The 16,725-nt window shown below is 31.2% G+C and overlaps 1 protein-coding gene across 3 annotated transcripts; it reads left to right on the forward strand.

Moving 5' to 3' along the window:
* The first annotated feature begins 2,951 nt into the window (after positions 1–2,951).
* Positions 2,952–7,281, forward strand: LOC25496999 (NAP1-related protein 1). Of its 3 annotated transcripts, XR_005642160.1 has the most exons (5): positions 3,005–3,089; positions 3,679–3,725; positions 6,133–6,197; positions 6,413–6,925; positions 7,077–7,281. XR_005642160.1 is itself a non-coding variant. In XM_039826797.1 (4 exons), exons 3-4 carry the CDS (start codon positions 6,156–6,158, stop codon positions 6,848–6,850), a joined length of 480 nt encoding a protein of 159 aa, XP_039682731.1. In that variant the 5' UTR covers positions 2,952–3,085; positions 3,679–3,725; positions 6,133–6,155; the 3' UTR covers positions 6,851–7,045. The 3 variants fall into 3 exon arrangements, 2 of the variants coding, with proteins under 2 accessions (XP_039682731.1, XP_039682730.1); XM_039826797.1 differs by lacking the exon at positions 7,077–7,281 and having other exon boundaries at positions 2,952–3,085; positions 6,413–7,045; XM_039826796.1 differs by lacking the exon at positions 7,077–7,281 and having other exon boundaries at positions 6,413–7,045.
* The last annotated feature ends 9,444 nt before the right edge of the window (positions 7,282–16,725 follow it).

Consider the following 16,725-nt stretch of genomic DNA (forward strand, 5'->3'; position numbering starts at 1 on the left):
CAAGTGAAAAACCTTAAAGCAATGTTGTAAATCATAAGCCAGATATCCTCAAATCTTTGTTATCTAATTTCTATATATGATTCGGAAGAGTAATCAAGTTTATAGTTGCGAGGTCACAACAATGACTAGCACAACAAGGTAAGCAGATGATCGAGGCAAATGTACGACTCCTCTTCTGTTTTCTAGGGTAAACCCTCTCTACCGTGGAAAACAAAAGAGAAGTAGAACACTGGACTTAATTTATCTGTTTATTTGTGTAAGTGATGTTCACAAAACACAGATCACAAAACTTAGAGGTAAGTAACTTTGATAATTTATAACATCGCTTCTAGGTTTTTTACGGGCATACTTACGCTAGTAGATTTGATATACTTGAGTAGTAATTAACAGCCACAATAAGAAAAACAACCCGACACTAGAGCTACTAATATGATCTTTCAACCAGCAACACTTGTAAGGTTAACATGAGTTCTATTTTTTTTTTATTTGATGTTGATTTTGGTTAGATTTATGTCTGTCAAACGGTTCTTTAAATATGGCAAAGAAAGTAGAGGCATGGTGTTATTTTTGGTCTCTAGTATCATATGAATTAAAGCCTTTGATCATGCATTTTTATACCTCTTACAAACTTCATGAGTACATATCATATTAGGTTGTCTATAATTAGGGAAGAGCAACAAAACTCTTGTTTTTTTTTTTCTTCTATGATTGAATGTTGTAATGTAACAGTATATTTGGCGATCATACTAATGTATCAACAATATATATAATAATAAGTAATTAATATATACTATGACCAATCATATAATTCAAGACGACAAAAAAATACTATATGCCAAATACCCACACAAAAAGTCCACACAATAGGGATTAGGCCGCCGCAAAGCTCATGATGACATACACATAACCCTATCACAGGTAGAGGAAAAAAATCAGGGAGAAGAGAGAAAGGGAAAGGGAAAGAAAATGAGGAAGAGAAGGTCAAGGGAGAGAGTGAATACATGGACCCTGAGGGTGGCTGGATGGTACTATCCGTGGCCGCGGTTGATGTTGGTCCAATGTTGAATTTTTGGTGGTAACTGGTTTGTGCAAAGAAGGAGATTGATGATGATGAAATTAAATGGATTCATAGGAAAGTAATTGGCTTAGCTGTTGTGTTTGAGCTTTCTTAAAAAATGAGTGTTGAAGTGTGTTTCGGTTTTTTGTGTGAAAGATGATAGATTTCTTTTTGCTGGGAAAATAGATTTCACATTTATCTCTTTTTGAAGGAATTTCACAATTATCTTCTTCTTTGGTGGGAGTATATAGAGAGAGAAAACGAGGGGATAAGGATTGGTGCCAAAATACAAGGCTAAAAGAGTAATTGATAGGAGATAGAAATTGTGAAAGGTCGGTAGTACTTAAAACATATGTAAAAATTGGAAAAAGGAACCAGTAAAGAAGAAAGACAGATTGACATGAAACTCAAAATGTGAGAAAAGCTGTTAGAGATAGTTAATGGATTAGGAGATAAATGTGTAGCTCTCTATGTTTACATTTTGCTTCCCTTTATCAAATTAGCTCTCTTAGATAGACAAATTGAGATGTATTGCTTGTTTTTTCGTTTACCTCATTCTATATTTTGTTTTTCTTATTTTTATTTGTCGAATCTCTTTGAGCATTGAAAAGGGTATAACTATATTTTTTAGTACTTAAGTGGTTAGTTAAGAGTTTTTTATTGGTTCATCTATAACGATAATTGTGGGGTATTAAGAACTATTTGATTCTACTCAACGAAAAACTCAATATTAATATGATCAAGTCTATGGTGCATTAGGAAGATAAATCTTGCACAATAGATAAGATTGTTTCTGTTCAATAAATCTCATCATTAAATTAAATGAAACATGATTTGATAATCACTTGATAATCAAGTCGAACAATGTTTCAGTAAACTCATTATTTTTTAATAATATGCTAGGAGATCTAGTGTAAATCATATTAAATTTTTGGTACAGTGGCATGCTAAATGTGTGAGAAAGTTGACAATTTGAAAAATTGTAGACAGAACAATTGAAAGTAAGTCTGTTTTTAATTTAAATACAAAATGGCTTAGTCTTGGCTCCCATGTGCACTGAAACGTACTATTTATGAACTAACAATTTGGTAGCATCCCAATATACTATGCATGTGAGGGAGAAAATATTAAGGATTGAGAAATGGAGGGAGTACTGATTTTTATTATCTAGTTTAGTGAAACTTTGGTCTCTGTTTGATCTTCTCTTCGCATAGGTGCTCAATTTCTCGAACCTCTTTACTCAATTTGGCTAAGCCGATGGGCGGTTCTATGGCCTGGCGACCCCGGGTATTCGCCCGGGCTCCGGCCTAAATTTTTCGCAATTTCTTATGCAAACCTTTATAAATGTGTTGCAAAATTTTTTTAATCGAACTTTACAATAATCCTAGCTCCGCCACTGCAACCAATAGCCATTTTCACTACTCCTAGCTCTAGTTTTAATGGTGTAAAAACTAATCTAACAAATTAACAATTAACATTTACCATTGAAAAAAGTTACTAACGTTGGTCCGAAGATGTTGGCATGAAACCTTAGAGTATGCTTCTCTCGAAAGTCTCAAATTCGATTATCTTCTTTGCCAACTTAAGGGGCTAGTTTTGTCATTTAACAAAGTACAATTTTTTTTTATCATTAATAATAAAAGAGGAATGATATTTTGACATCCAATTTCTAACAACTTTTAGTGACAACCCTTTTCCTCTCTTTTTATTGGACAATAACAATAGAGAGAGAAAAAGGAAAAGAGATAATAAAAATACAATGAAAGTATGAGAGAGAGGGTTGTCACAAAAATTGTTAAAAAATGAATGTTCAAATATCATTTCTCATAATAAAATGAGAAAAAAATATTATTTGTTAAGAATGGGCCATATCATATGAATGTATGTGGGGCCTCAATGATTGAGGATTACCAAGTTCTATCCACATCAATGTTACTTGCTGCTCATTTATTTACTAACTTGCTCCACTCTCTCTGAAAACATCTTCTCTCACAGTTTCTCGCCTTGTTCCTATCCATCCTCCTAATTGTAAGTACGTCTCCGAAACCCTAAATTCAAATTTAAACTCTGATTCATTACCTTCAATTGTTAGTGTTAGGGTTTTGTCTAAGACGAAGAAGAACATGCTGATTTATATGTTACTTTTTAATTATTTCAGTTAACTAGTGTGTAATTTATGGTTTTGCATTGCTGATCACTTGTATGTAAGTTAACCGCTGTAGCAAATACACAACACTGACACATGTATTCAAATAATTCATTTTCTCATGTTATTACCGGTTTTGACGTGTTCGGTGTCTGTGTCAGTGTGTCTTAGATGTAAACTAAAGATGAATTGATTTGCATTGTCTATTCCCTCGCAAACTAGCACGTAATTTATGTTTATACATAATTTATGTTTGGCTAACACCACTACAAAAATCGCTTTTAATTGTAGTGATTTTTAGATGAGGTTGGCATTCCTTTGATCAATTTCTTATGTTATTTGAGGATTAGGGTTTAAAACCTCTGAATTGTTTTTTAGGGATTTTTTGAAATTTTGTATATTTTAATGAAATCAAACCCTAAATCACACTAAATCAATGTGTTTCTTTACAATCTTTTTTTTTTTTTGTTCACAGAATCTCGCATCAACCACGCTCCATATTAGCTTGCTCAGTCTTGAAAGGTTAGTGAATCATAATACACATCTTTATATATTGATTGATTTACTGATAAGTTGTGATTTTGGATATTAGGGTTTCTAATTTTGGGGGGTTTTTTGATTTGCTGCCAATTAGTGATTTTGAGTTTTATGGTTGCTTTAAATTTTAATTGCTGCCTAAAAAGCACGGACACTCCTCGGATTAGACACGTGTCTGACACCAACACGAAACCGACACATATAATTACACTGAATCAGTGGCGGAGCCAGAAATTACGTAGAGCCTGGGCGAAAAATTTATCGCAAATTCACATGTGACATAATATATATAAATTCCTTCCTTAAAAAAAAAAATATAGTCAGATATAAAAATAAAAAAGGATCGTCATATTAAGTTGTTTGAAGGATTTATCGACAGTGGTGGATCTTGAGTTATTATCTCGGGGGTACCAAAATTCTATGAAATATATATTAAGCTGTTTGAAAGATTTATCATAAATGTTAACTATTGTAGTGGTTTAATTTACATGAGTAGGGCCCAGAGGTGTGTGTTCGATTACCTCCGTGGAACTTTTTTGACAAAAAAGTAAATATATACAGAAATATAAAAAAAGGAGAAGAAGGAAGAATCGAACTCGCGACGTCTGAGAGAACAAGCAACTGCTTTTCCACTATGCTAACTAGAAAATATGCAAATAACATGCCTGATATAATATATATATATATAGAAACATTGCGGTACCATGGGTTCCAAGGTAGATCCACCACTGATTATCGATCGAGCCAGGGCAACCGCCCGGGGTCGCCGGGCGGTGAAACCGCCCCTGCACTGAATGATGTGATTTTTTTTCAAATTATTAGTGTTGTTGATGTTCATGTCCATATCCGTGCTTCATAGATTGCTGCCATGTTTTTGATTCAGCAAATTGTGTTTTTCTTGTTAAATTAGTTTGTTGTTAGAACTTAGAACATATATAAATATTTACAAAATATGTACACACAAATCAATGTAGCTTTTCAAAAGAATTTTGGTTGTTGAGTCACTCCAAAAGAATGTTGGAACACGTGTGGTGAAAATAAGAGACCTAGCAACTTCTAGGATATGGTGAGCCATTTGTAGTGGTTTAGTTGCAAATTATTGGATGATTACAAATAAACTTGTGTTCATTAACAGTTTATGAACTGAAGTTTCATACGATGATGCTATATTCCTTCTGCACTAATCAATGTTTTTGTACAATCTGACATTGTTGGCCGTTGCCATGAGACATAAGAAGCATGTGATTATTTATATGGTTTAGGTGTGGTTGTGTATGCTTTTGAAGGAATGATATACCAATTGCTCACATTTTCCATTAGGCTTCCCAACCCCTTTTCACCCACTTATTTTTGGAGTAGGTACTGTGTTTTGAATGTATTGCTGAAAATTTTCTGTTTGCACAGATTGAGAGACGTAAATTTTAGTATAATACACTGTTAGACAGAGGATTTAAAAGCAGATTAGTCTTAAGGTTTGACATTTATGGATCAAATATTTAGAGTTAAATAAGTTACGAAAGCTCAAGTTTGGATTTTGTTAAATCTGAGCCAATTGGAAGTTTCCAATTTTCATCTTTGTGGAGCTGTTCTGTTTTGCAGACCGTGTATTTTGTGTGCACTGGTTTTTGTTGATTCAATGTGTGTACTGGTTTTTGTTCATTCAATGTGTCACTAGTTTCAATTGTGGATAGTAACCTTGTTATACCATAGCCATTTTTCTGTATTCATATTTTTTCCGGGTCCCAATATTTCTTTACAATCATAATTGTGTTTCTTTATGATCTTTTTTCGATTCAAAGAATCTTGCTTCAATCACGCTCACTCAGTCCGCAGTCCACGTTAGATTGCTTTGTCGAAACCCATCTTTATATATTGATCAGAAATTATATACAGAATATACTCCACTTCCTCTTTTTAAAATAACAATTTCTGTTAGATTCCTAATTCCTAGGAGTTATTGATACTTTAAACTTGGTAGGAATAATACACCTGCAGTCATTTTGGACTATGAGTTGTAAAATCAAACAGATGCCTAACCAATTTGGATTATAATGGTGGCTCTGAGTCTTTACTTTTGTGGTTAATGGAACATTATAATGATTAAGTTTGTAAATAAATCATTTCATTATTCTGACAAACTTATGTATCTACGTATTGGAATGTAATATGTTTGATTTTTTGAATTATCATTGCAAACTTGTTTATGTATCATGACTATGGATAAATCTTGTGTTGTGCTCTCGTTTTCAATTAGCGGCTTTCATTCATGAATTTTTTGAACTAAATATGTGATAGGCATAAAAGAAAATTATTAAGAATTGGCCATATATTAACGTGTTTTACCTCGACAAAATCGAAACACCCTAATTTTTCCTTTATGGTAACCCTACAGACAGACTCGCATGCATCCAAACAATGGCCAAAAATTTGAAGAGAATCCAAGAGGAAATCGAAAAGGTATCCAATTTTACGCATTTTATTTTTCTTTATTGTTAGTTACATTGTTTTGTTTTTTTAGAGTGTTTTATTAATTTGTTCCTAAGACCCGACACATAAATAAATAATTAACAAAAAATTTACCTTTCGTTTTTGTGTTATCTGATGAGTGTTTTTAGTGTGCTTTATTATTATTTTTATTGAATTTAACTGTGATGTGATAACTATGATTTTAGATGTATAAGGACGAGAGGACTGAAGTTCTGGGAAAAGAGCTGTATGATAAGCGCGAGATATTTGATGAGTACCTCAATTCTATTGAGGTTGAAGACAATCAAGATGCCAAATCAGGCTATTCAATCACCTTTAACTTTGATGAAAATCCATATTTTGATAATCCAAGCCTTGCAAAGTCTCTTACCTTCCATGAAGGAAAACTTAAAGAGACTAAGGCTACAACTATACAATGGAAAAAGGGTAAAAGTATGCCTGATGAAGTTCTTGAGAGCGACGATGACAATGAAGTTTGTCCCGAGAAGGATGATGAGCTCATGTATGAGGTGAAATTGACTGTTTGGAGTTTCTTTAATTGGTTTCATACCAGTAAGGAGCAAAATGAAATGAGGTTTCCTGATCAGGTTGCAGATCTTATTAAAGAACAAACTTTTGATTGATCCGTTCAAGTATTTACATATTGAACTTGTGGAAACTGATGAGGATGGAGAATGTCAAGTTGTGTAAAGTAAAAGGTACAATTTGATTTTATTGCAATAGTTCTAAACACAGTAATTATTTTTTTATAAAACTAAATAAATTTATAGTTAAGTATTGAAGGCTAAAGTTTTTGGTTTGGTGTATTTCTATTTTATGAGAAAGTTTAATTTGATTTTATTTGTACAGAACAAGGAATCTGGGAGAAGAAGATACGAAGTAGAAAGATCGGTAGCTGAGGTCTTTTAGTTGAAGATAAAAGGAGTTATTTAATTTGTAGTTTATTTTAGCTTTTACTTATGCTTTTTAAGTGTTTAATCTTCGGATGAAGACCATACACAACATATAAACATCAATCATCAGCATCATGCTAAAGAATGAAAGATCCACCCTATTTATTGATGACTAAATTCGGCAAGTGCACCTAACCGTTTTCAAGTAATAAAGTAATAAGTAAAATGTCTCTACGAGAATTGTCGTTTCAACTAGGCAACTACCTAAACTTATTAAAACAATAAATAAAAGATATAAATTGGGGGGAGTTTGCAAGTTTGACTTATTGCACAAATTTTATTGAGTTGATTGTGGAAAATTAAAGGTTTGATTGCAGATTTTAGTGTTAAATATGATACATTGAATCCCCTATATTTCTTTGTTGGATAAATTGTAATCAATTATAAGTTATGAAGTAAGGGGTTTCTTTAAGTGGTTAGTTCGAGGAGATCTCCATTCCTCCAGATGTCAAGTTGTTTCTCTGATCACCCTAAGGTCATATGTGCATTACGTGATACAAGGTCGTCATGTTGCTCCATATATATTTTATCCGATAATAAACATGTGAAATTAACATAAGCAAAAAGATGAGTGTTTCATTAAAAACTCGAGAACACTTATTATCGTTTTCTCACACTGTATGTAATCGACTATAAAGTAACTTAAACACTAGCCGATCTATACATCAACTATCTCATAATAATGTAAATAAGTAGCTTAAGATTCCATCTCCTCTTCAATTGTTTCCATATTCGTATCTATTGCATAACAATGAGTAAATATCCACATGGAAACATATGAAGAGATTAATCATATCCAAGAAATTGACACCAATAGAGTGAGAATATTAATGACACATAATATAAACCATACACAACATATAAAATCAATCATCAACATCATATGCAAAAGAATGAAAGATGCACCTTAACCATTTGATGATTAAATTTGGCAAGTGCACGAAACCGTTTTAAAGTAATTAAGTAGTAAGTAAAATCGTCCCTACCAGAATTGTCATTTCAATAAGGCAACTAGCTAATTATATTAAAACAATAAATAAAAGCAATAAAATGGGGGGAGTTATTAAGTTTGATTTGATTGCGAAAAGTGGAGGAGATTGATTGCCGAAAATTAAAGGTTTTGATTGTAGATTTTAGTAGCGATTAGGATTCACTGAATCCCCTTTATTTCCTTGTTTGATTAATTATCATCAATTATCAGTTATGAGATAAGAGTTTTTATTTAAGTTGTTAGTTCAGTGGGATCTTACGTCCCTCTAGATGTTAAGTTTCTCCTCAGATCACCTTAAGATCATATGTGTGGTACAGGATACCTCATACTTGGTCGTCAAGCCTATATAAACTTGTATGTTGTCGGAAAGTTAATTATGACTTAGTTTTCTTTTCACTTAGTCAATTTTTCTTCTTTAATGTTACATTGTTGTGTGTTTGTTATTGTACTGTTTTATTATGTGGTTTAATTTGTTTCTATTTATTAGGAATTGCAATTGTGACTAAGGATGAGTTTACTTGAATTATATATTATCTACTACCTGAATTGTATATTATCTATTCCCTCACTAACCAGTGTGTAATTTATGTTTATGTAATGGTTATTTTAAAGAAATATAGAACTCATAATTTACCTTATGATAATCGCTATACATATTTTAATTTAGATGATATCTTCTTTTGGTGCTTATTTGATAACAAGTTAATCACACTGTCATTAAAGTATTTCATTACTATTTACTTGATATACCATCTCTGCGTATTGCTTACTTTGGTCGGAATAATAAAAATTCATTATTGAATACGTTCTTTGTTTGGTAAAATTATGAAAGTATTTTATGAAGGTATCAGTCTGATGCATTATATTTTTCTTTACTATGGCATTGTTGTGTGTTTGTTACTGTTGAAGTATAATTCATATTTCAATCTTAGTTAATTAGTTTAGTTAGTTAAATTGTTAACCCGGTTATGATTGATACACTTTTAGCAAGTATACTAAAAATGCATTGAAGCAATAAGATTATTAAGTTCGTCTCTACAAGGTTTGTTTCAATCTCAATGTAGAAATTTAATTATAATAAGGATTTATCAAATGGGGTATGCAGAGCATATATTTCAGTTTAACAGAAAATAAAATAAAAATAATTTGTTTTGGAAAACATTAGAGATTAAAGTGACAAGTCTTTTGAATCAATTAATTATTTTGGTTTGGTAAATTGCACATAGTCTCTACAATTATTCTCCTAATTTCATGACAAATTACCAAAAAATGTTTAATCAATCCCTTGAATCAAATCCATATTCTAAAGCAACAATACTCTAATCTCGAGTTTGTACCAGCTGAAGGTTTTATGAACGTTAACTTCTATGTCATAACCTAACAATCATCTATCCTGGACTGACGTGTTAGATTAAACAATATACTATGTCTAAATCAAGAGATAGGGCTGGTAGTCAATTGATAATATAAATCATTTCATATATTTGTCAACATATGAATAGCATTAAGAACAAATATACTTAATAATACTAGGATAATAATTGTATTGAGTATAGCTTATAAAATCACATGATTCAAACCGCTCAAATTAAAATCATCGTCTTAAACTGTTATCATGCAACACCTTCCTTTCTCTTATTAAGTCATGTTGTCATTGATCAATAGTAATACTAGATAATGATACACTACTTTGACTCAATAAATCTAGAACTACAATTTATTTAAAACTATTCTGAATTAAATATGAAACTAATAAAATTTGAGTGTGAAAACTTCATTGAAATTACTCAAAAAATATGGTATGACGGACTGTTATCAATTGTTGTGGATAGTGCTTAGTTAGTTAATAGCTAACTATTGTATAGTCCTATAGTTAGTGTAATTGATGATATCACTCATATCTCTCACATTCAATAATAAAGTGTTTTTATCATTCCTTTGTAGTTTCCTCTCTAAAGTGTGAGTGTGTGGCGATCATTCTGATCTCAATACAAAACGTTATGAAGTATCCAAAATATTCTAATTAATCTTTCTCTTAATTTTGTATGTGCATGTTTTATCGGTTACTTTACTGGTTTATGTTGTTTAATTTTTTCCTATTTATTAGGAAGCACATGTTACGACTTATTTGGTGTATGGTACAATAGTGGTGTGAATGCAGTTGTGCGTTTAGTGTGAAGCTCCAATACGTAGCTTATTAAAATTACGGTGAAATCGGAAAGGAAACGCGAGATTGGTTATTTGGACGCGTAACTAAACATGATATTAGTTATAAATGATATTGCAATGGAAAATGAATGCTTATACAGTAGTTCATATTGTTTTTTTATTTACAAAGCATGTGATTGAATTTTGAAACCCATTGTTCGAAAATGATTAATAAAATATAGTATTTGATTTAGATTGTCATTTTGTACAAGACTTTTGAAAGAAAATTATTTTTACTCTAACTTTATATTAAAGACGACCATGAATCCTTTTAGCGAAAGCCTTATGAGATGTTTTAAAATAATAAAAAAAAGGCATATTCGCTATTTGAAAAACTTGTGTGTTACGGGATGAATCATTTATGTATAGTTAATTGTATTGAATCGATATTGAAAATATTAAATTATACTAAAATTTGTTGAATTTATCATTTATATAATTTAAGTATTTCATTGTATCCTACAATTAACTAAAGTATATTATTATGAAATGAAAATCAAAGATAATCTAAATAATATTTATTTAGTGCACTATGTTAATTTTAATTACCATCACCAAAGAGCGCAAAATCTCTGAAATTATTAAAGAAAAACAAATACAAAACAAATTCAATTATTGAATGCCAAAGCATTAGGTAAACGACATGTCATGTAACATTTTATCATCAACTATATTTATTTGAATTATAATAAGGGTAAAGTTTAGTTTGGACCACCAAATATATTGCTCTAACTTACACCACTTCAATATAAGTCATTGATATATTTTAAATTTATTGTAACGGACTGGATCTCATGATGACTACATTTAGTGTAAGTTGCTACAATGGGGTATTTTAGTGGTGTAAATTGGGGCAATGAATTTAGTGGTGCAAAGTAAATGAACCCTTATAACCCCTATAACAAGTACATTGGGTATTTCTACATTCCGGTTTTCGAGGAAGCACACACTTAATTTTTGTTACACAATGAGAGTCCTCACTACATTCAAAAATTACTGTAATGATAAAAGAGAAGATAAAAATGTTACTAATTAAAGGGGATAAAAGGTTAGGTAAGAAGTAAATAATAAAATTGTAAAATAATGAAAAATGACTTACCAGCATCATTCATTGCAATGAAAAATAGTGAAAGAATGTGGATTGCAATATAAACAAACTTAGTGACTTTAGCCATATTTTTCCCTTTTGCATAAAACAAATATAAAAGGATTTGATGAATTTATAGTGTATAAAGCACACTGTTTTTATATACAAATTAAATAGTTGTTACAAACTTAGTAAAATGTCTCTTAACTATATTGAAGTTTCATGTTTGACCCTTTTTATAAAATTAGTCTGGAGGTCACATAAAAAAAATTCCATTTATATGAAATAATTTTTATTTTACCCTTTCGAGATAGAAAAAGGAAAATTAATTACAAAATTAAAATACAATTTGGGAACATGTGACACACTTTACCGAGAAAGAGTTTAAATATAGAATCTAATAAAAAATACAAGAAAAAATTTCAATTTAAAACAGTCACAAACAGATAAGTTATCACATAATAAACATGTGAAATTAAAGTAAGCAAAACGACGTATGCTTCGTTAAAAGATAAGAAAAATTTATTACTGTTTTATCGTAGTGTTCAAAATTGACTCTAAAGTAACTTATATGCCAACCGATCCATTCATCAACTACCTCATATAATAATGTAAATAACTCAGTAGCTTAAAATTCCAATTCCATCTCCTCTTCAAGTGTTTCCATCTTTTTCATCTACCTACGCAACAATGAGTAAGTATCCACGTGGAAACATATGAACTGAGAAATCATATCCAAGAAAATAACACTGGTAGAGTAAAGAATATTACTTATACATTATATAAACCATACACAACATTTAAACATCAATCATCAACATCATGCAAAAGAATGAAAGATCCACCCTAATCATTGATGACTAAATTCTGCAAGTGCCTCAAACCGTTTTCAAGTAATCAAGTAGTAAGTAAAATCGTCTCTTATGGAAATTTTTGTTTCACCTAGACAACTACCAAAATTTATTAAAGCAGTAAATAAAAGATATAAAACGGCGGGAGTTTGCAATTTTGATTTGATTGTGAAAAGCGGTTGTGTTGATTATGGAAAATTAAAGGTTTTGATAGCAGATTTTCGCGGTCATTATGATTTATTGAAACCTCTCTATTTCTTTTTGTTGGATTAATTCTCAACAATTATCTGTTATGAGATAAGGGTTTTCTTAAGGTAGTTAGTTTGATGGGATCTTAACATCCCTCCAGATGTCAACTTGTTCCTCTAGTCACCCTGAGATCATATGTGTGCTACGTGATACAAGGTTGTCATGTTGCTCCATATATATTTTATCACATAACAAAAATGTTAAATTAACATAAGAAAAAGGAGGGATGCTTCATTAAAAGATTGAGAAAACATACTAATTTTTTTATCATTGTGTACGAAATCAACTCAAAAGTAACTTAAAGGCTAGCCGATCCATACGTCGACTACCTCATAATAATGTAAATAAAATATCTATGGAGTGTGATAATGAAATTTAGACAATTCAATGGTTTTAATATTCAATCTCTTCAAATGTTACCATATTTTCATCTATCAGAACAACAGGGAGTAAATACCCAAATGGAAACATATGAAGTGAGTAATCCTATCCAAGAAATTGGCACTAGTAGAGTAAAGAATATTAATTACACGTAATATAAACCATACAAAACATATAAACATCAATCATTAGGATCATGCAAAAGAGTGAAAGATGCACCATAATCTTTGATAACTATATTCAGCAAGTGCGCGGAACCGTTTTCAAGTAATAAAGTAGTAGGTAAAATTGTCTTTACCAGAATTGTCATTTCAACAAGGCAACTAGCTAAGCTTATTAAAACAAAAAACAAATGCAATAAAATGGGGGGAGTTTGTAAGTTTGATTTTATTGCATAAAACAGAAGAATTTATTGCAAAATATTAATGGTTTTAGTTGCATATTTTAGTGGCGATTAGGATTCATTGAATCCCCTCTATTTTCTTGTTTGATTAATTATCATCTATTATCAATTATGAGATAAAAGTTTTATTTAGTTATTAGTTCAGTGGGATCTAGTATCCCTCTAGATGTCAAGTTGTTCCTCGGATCACCCTAAGATCATATGTGCGATACAGGATACCTGATCGTCAAGCGTATGTAGATTTGTATGTTGTCGGATTGTTAATTAAGTTGGGGACTTACTCTCTCATAGGTAATTGAAACATAATTGAATTTGGTATTCCTAAATTCTGATATAAAGGAACCACTAAGCCTATTAATTTTAGAAGTTCGTTACATACCCTTATTTGTCCCTAGTAGATTAAATGGATAAGTCTAACTTTATCTTACTAAGGGAAAATAATAAATTTATATGAAACGTTCAGAAATTAGTTCAGAAATATCTTAGCAACATATTTCTATTTTCAATCTCATCTCTTAGATATGTCACACTCCCTAGGATTTGTGAAACCATTGAGCATTTTGCATGCAAAAATTAAATACATCTTAAAGCATATATAACTTAATGAAAGACTTGATTTTATTAAATTCAACAAACAAATAGAAGTTCATCTTAGAACCCTAATCAATAGGCGTTTAGTTACTCATGGTAACCAAAAGAAGAGGTTTAGAAAAGACTACTCTGTTAATGCTCCTAACGCTTGCCTTCCTCTTGAACCACCATGTTCAAAATGCGAATTTGTTAATGAGAGTTCATATATTTATAGGCAACTTTTCATATGGGTTTGGGTTGAAATACTAGGTTTTCATCTCCAAATCTATAGAGTAAAAACAACATTTATCTTTTTTTTCTCTGCCTCACGCGCACCCCACACGAAGGGACACACGCTGCACATGAGTGCTAGAAACATAGATTTTGTTCTTCATGATATGCCATCTTACATTATTTTTAGCATGTTTTTCAGTATTTTTATTTAGTTTTAATCCAAAATAGAGGAGTATTAGAACAATTGCATATGATTTTCAGGACATTTGTATTGTTTTCTATTTGAGTCGGATAATTCTAGTTTTTTTCCTTCCAAAGCATAACAATTCTATGGTGTCTTTATGTAATTCAAGAAGAAATCATGCAAATCGGTAATGCAAAACATATCTTGAAGATTTGTGGAGATCTTGAAAAGACCATGAATGAAGATTCAAAAGGCCTTTGAAGACATTATAAAGGAAGGAGTAATGTTCCCAAAACATCTTATATGGAAGAAAACACCTAAAAAGATGAAGAAACAAACCATTACGCGTTGAAAAGCACACTCATAACTTTATCTCTATTTTATATTTATTTGTTTTAAGGTCATAGGAGTATGTTAGCAATCCGTTAGGGGATGTTGAAGAACCAAGGATAGTTAGTCAAATTTATTGCCTTTGAAGTAATTTCTTGTTTTATCTCTACCGTACTTTTTTGAGTTACGGATTTATTTTCTTGGTCCTTTACTCTACCAATTAGTAAAAATTTATAATTTATCTATAATACATGAGTTGCTAACTTATACCCTTAATAAACATGTTAAGCATTCTACTAATGGTAAGAATTTATTAAAAAATTTAATATTCATCATTTTGAGCAATAAATTAACACAATTTTCGTCCCGTGAGCATAGTTCAGTTGGTACGACAATGCATTATTATATGCAGGGGCCGGAGTTCGAACTCCGGACACCCTATTTATTCACCTTATAAGGTGAATTCTAACCAATAGACTACCTGACCAAAAAAAAAAATTAACACAATTTTCAATACATAATTTCTATTAGCGGAATTATTAACATGTGCCCTAAGAACACAACTTTGAATTTCCGATAATGTATATAGTTGAGATCAATTTGATCAAGCAAGTTTTACAAATTCATTTCTAATTAACTCTCCTCTCTTCTTGCAAAAAGGAAGCGAGGGTATAAAAATACAAACTTTGTCCTGGAACTGGATGAAAATTAAATCAAATAGCATAAATTAAAGTCTTGGGTTGATAGGTTGTAGCTATTAATTCAAGGGTGAACTGTTTTAGGTGGTAACTGGATTTTGTAATGTGCGAACCGATTATCTGAGTTTTAACAGTCGTCTTTGCATATTTTAGTTGATTTTGCAATATCATTAGCTCTTCTAGGGAAACTGTTTTTGACTTTATTATAAATTAATTACACAATTTCAATGCATTAACTACTATATAATTTCCTTTTTCATATCCTTAACCTGTGTCCTGGGGGCACCGGTTAGCATTTCCCTTATATATATCATACTAGAGCTAGATAATTAAGGCAGAAAATACCAAAATTATTATCTATATATACATCAAATACAAATTATGCTGATTAAAGAGACAATCAACACTAAAATACCTCGTGTAAGTTAACTCACACAGGTGTTACATGCAGTGTGACTAAGTTACGCTCGCTACCTGACTTTAGTCAGCGTGAACTAACTCATGTAGGTTATAACCCCAGTTTGAGTTAACTCATGTAGGTTATAATCTCAGCGTGAGTTAACTCACGCAGGTTATACTTCAGCTTATCGAGCGTGAATTAACTCACGCGGGATATTTTAGTCAGTTTGTATGAGAATGAGCGTTTTATGTTGGAAAAAAAGCAATTTTCGTAAGAAGCAGGGAGATGTGAATATAGAAGTCAGTATCCATTGAGCGAGATTGTAAGTCACGACTCAGTTTGGATATGTCTCCCGAAGTGCTATGAGCACCTCTCCCTCGTAGAGAGGGGGTGCGCAATGATTGATTGGCCCAAGTATAGAATTGGACTTGTTTTGATTCGGCATATTTTAATGGGCCTTAGGTATTTACTCGATTCTGAACAAAAATAAATAAATAATCATTATATGTATAGCTTTTCTTTGTTGAGTGTTTTATATTATTTAATATGTTAATGGTTCGATTGTTTGAAGATTTGCAACTATCATCTCTATACTAATAAAGTATATTTAAAATAAACAAATAAATCATTATTATATGAAGAGCTTTGGAGCTTTTCTTTGTTCAATTTTTCATATTATTTAATATGTTAATGGTTCATTACACCTATCTATTTGGTGTTTGAAGTGTTGGTAACACTACTCTTTCTCAAAGAACTCAAGATTTTTGAGATCTTCATTTGAGATACAATCTACCCGAGATCTTCATTTGAGATACAATTTACTCTTGTTAAAAAAAGACAAATGTCATATTGTTGACTCGAAGATTAGTCCATAATAAATTCAAATGATATGGGCCTCCCCCAGCCATGGGGCCTCAATTTTTTTTTAATACCCACTAGTAATACTGCCCTTCAATTTT

Source organism: Medicago truncatula, chromosome 6, assembly GCF_003473485.1.
Source record: "Medicago truncatula cultivar Jemalong A17 chromosome 6, MtrunA17r5.0-ANR, whole genome shotgun sequence".
NCBI lineage: Eukaryota > Viridiplantae > Streptophyta > Magnoliopsida > Fabales > Fabaceae > Medicago > Medicago truncatula.

Bases quoted from the DNA above. Each gene is read 5' to 3' on its own strand.
- LOC25496999 (XM_039826797.1), top strand. From the start codon at position 6,156: ATGGCCAAAAATTTGAAGAGAATCCAAGAGGAAATCGAAAAG. The intron at 6,198-6,412 runs GTATCCAATTTT...CTATGATTTTAG, and splicing joins TCCAAGAGGAAATCGAAAAG to ATGTATAAGGACGAGAGGAC.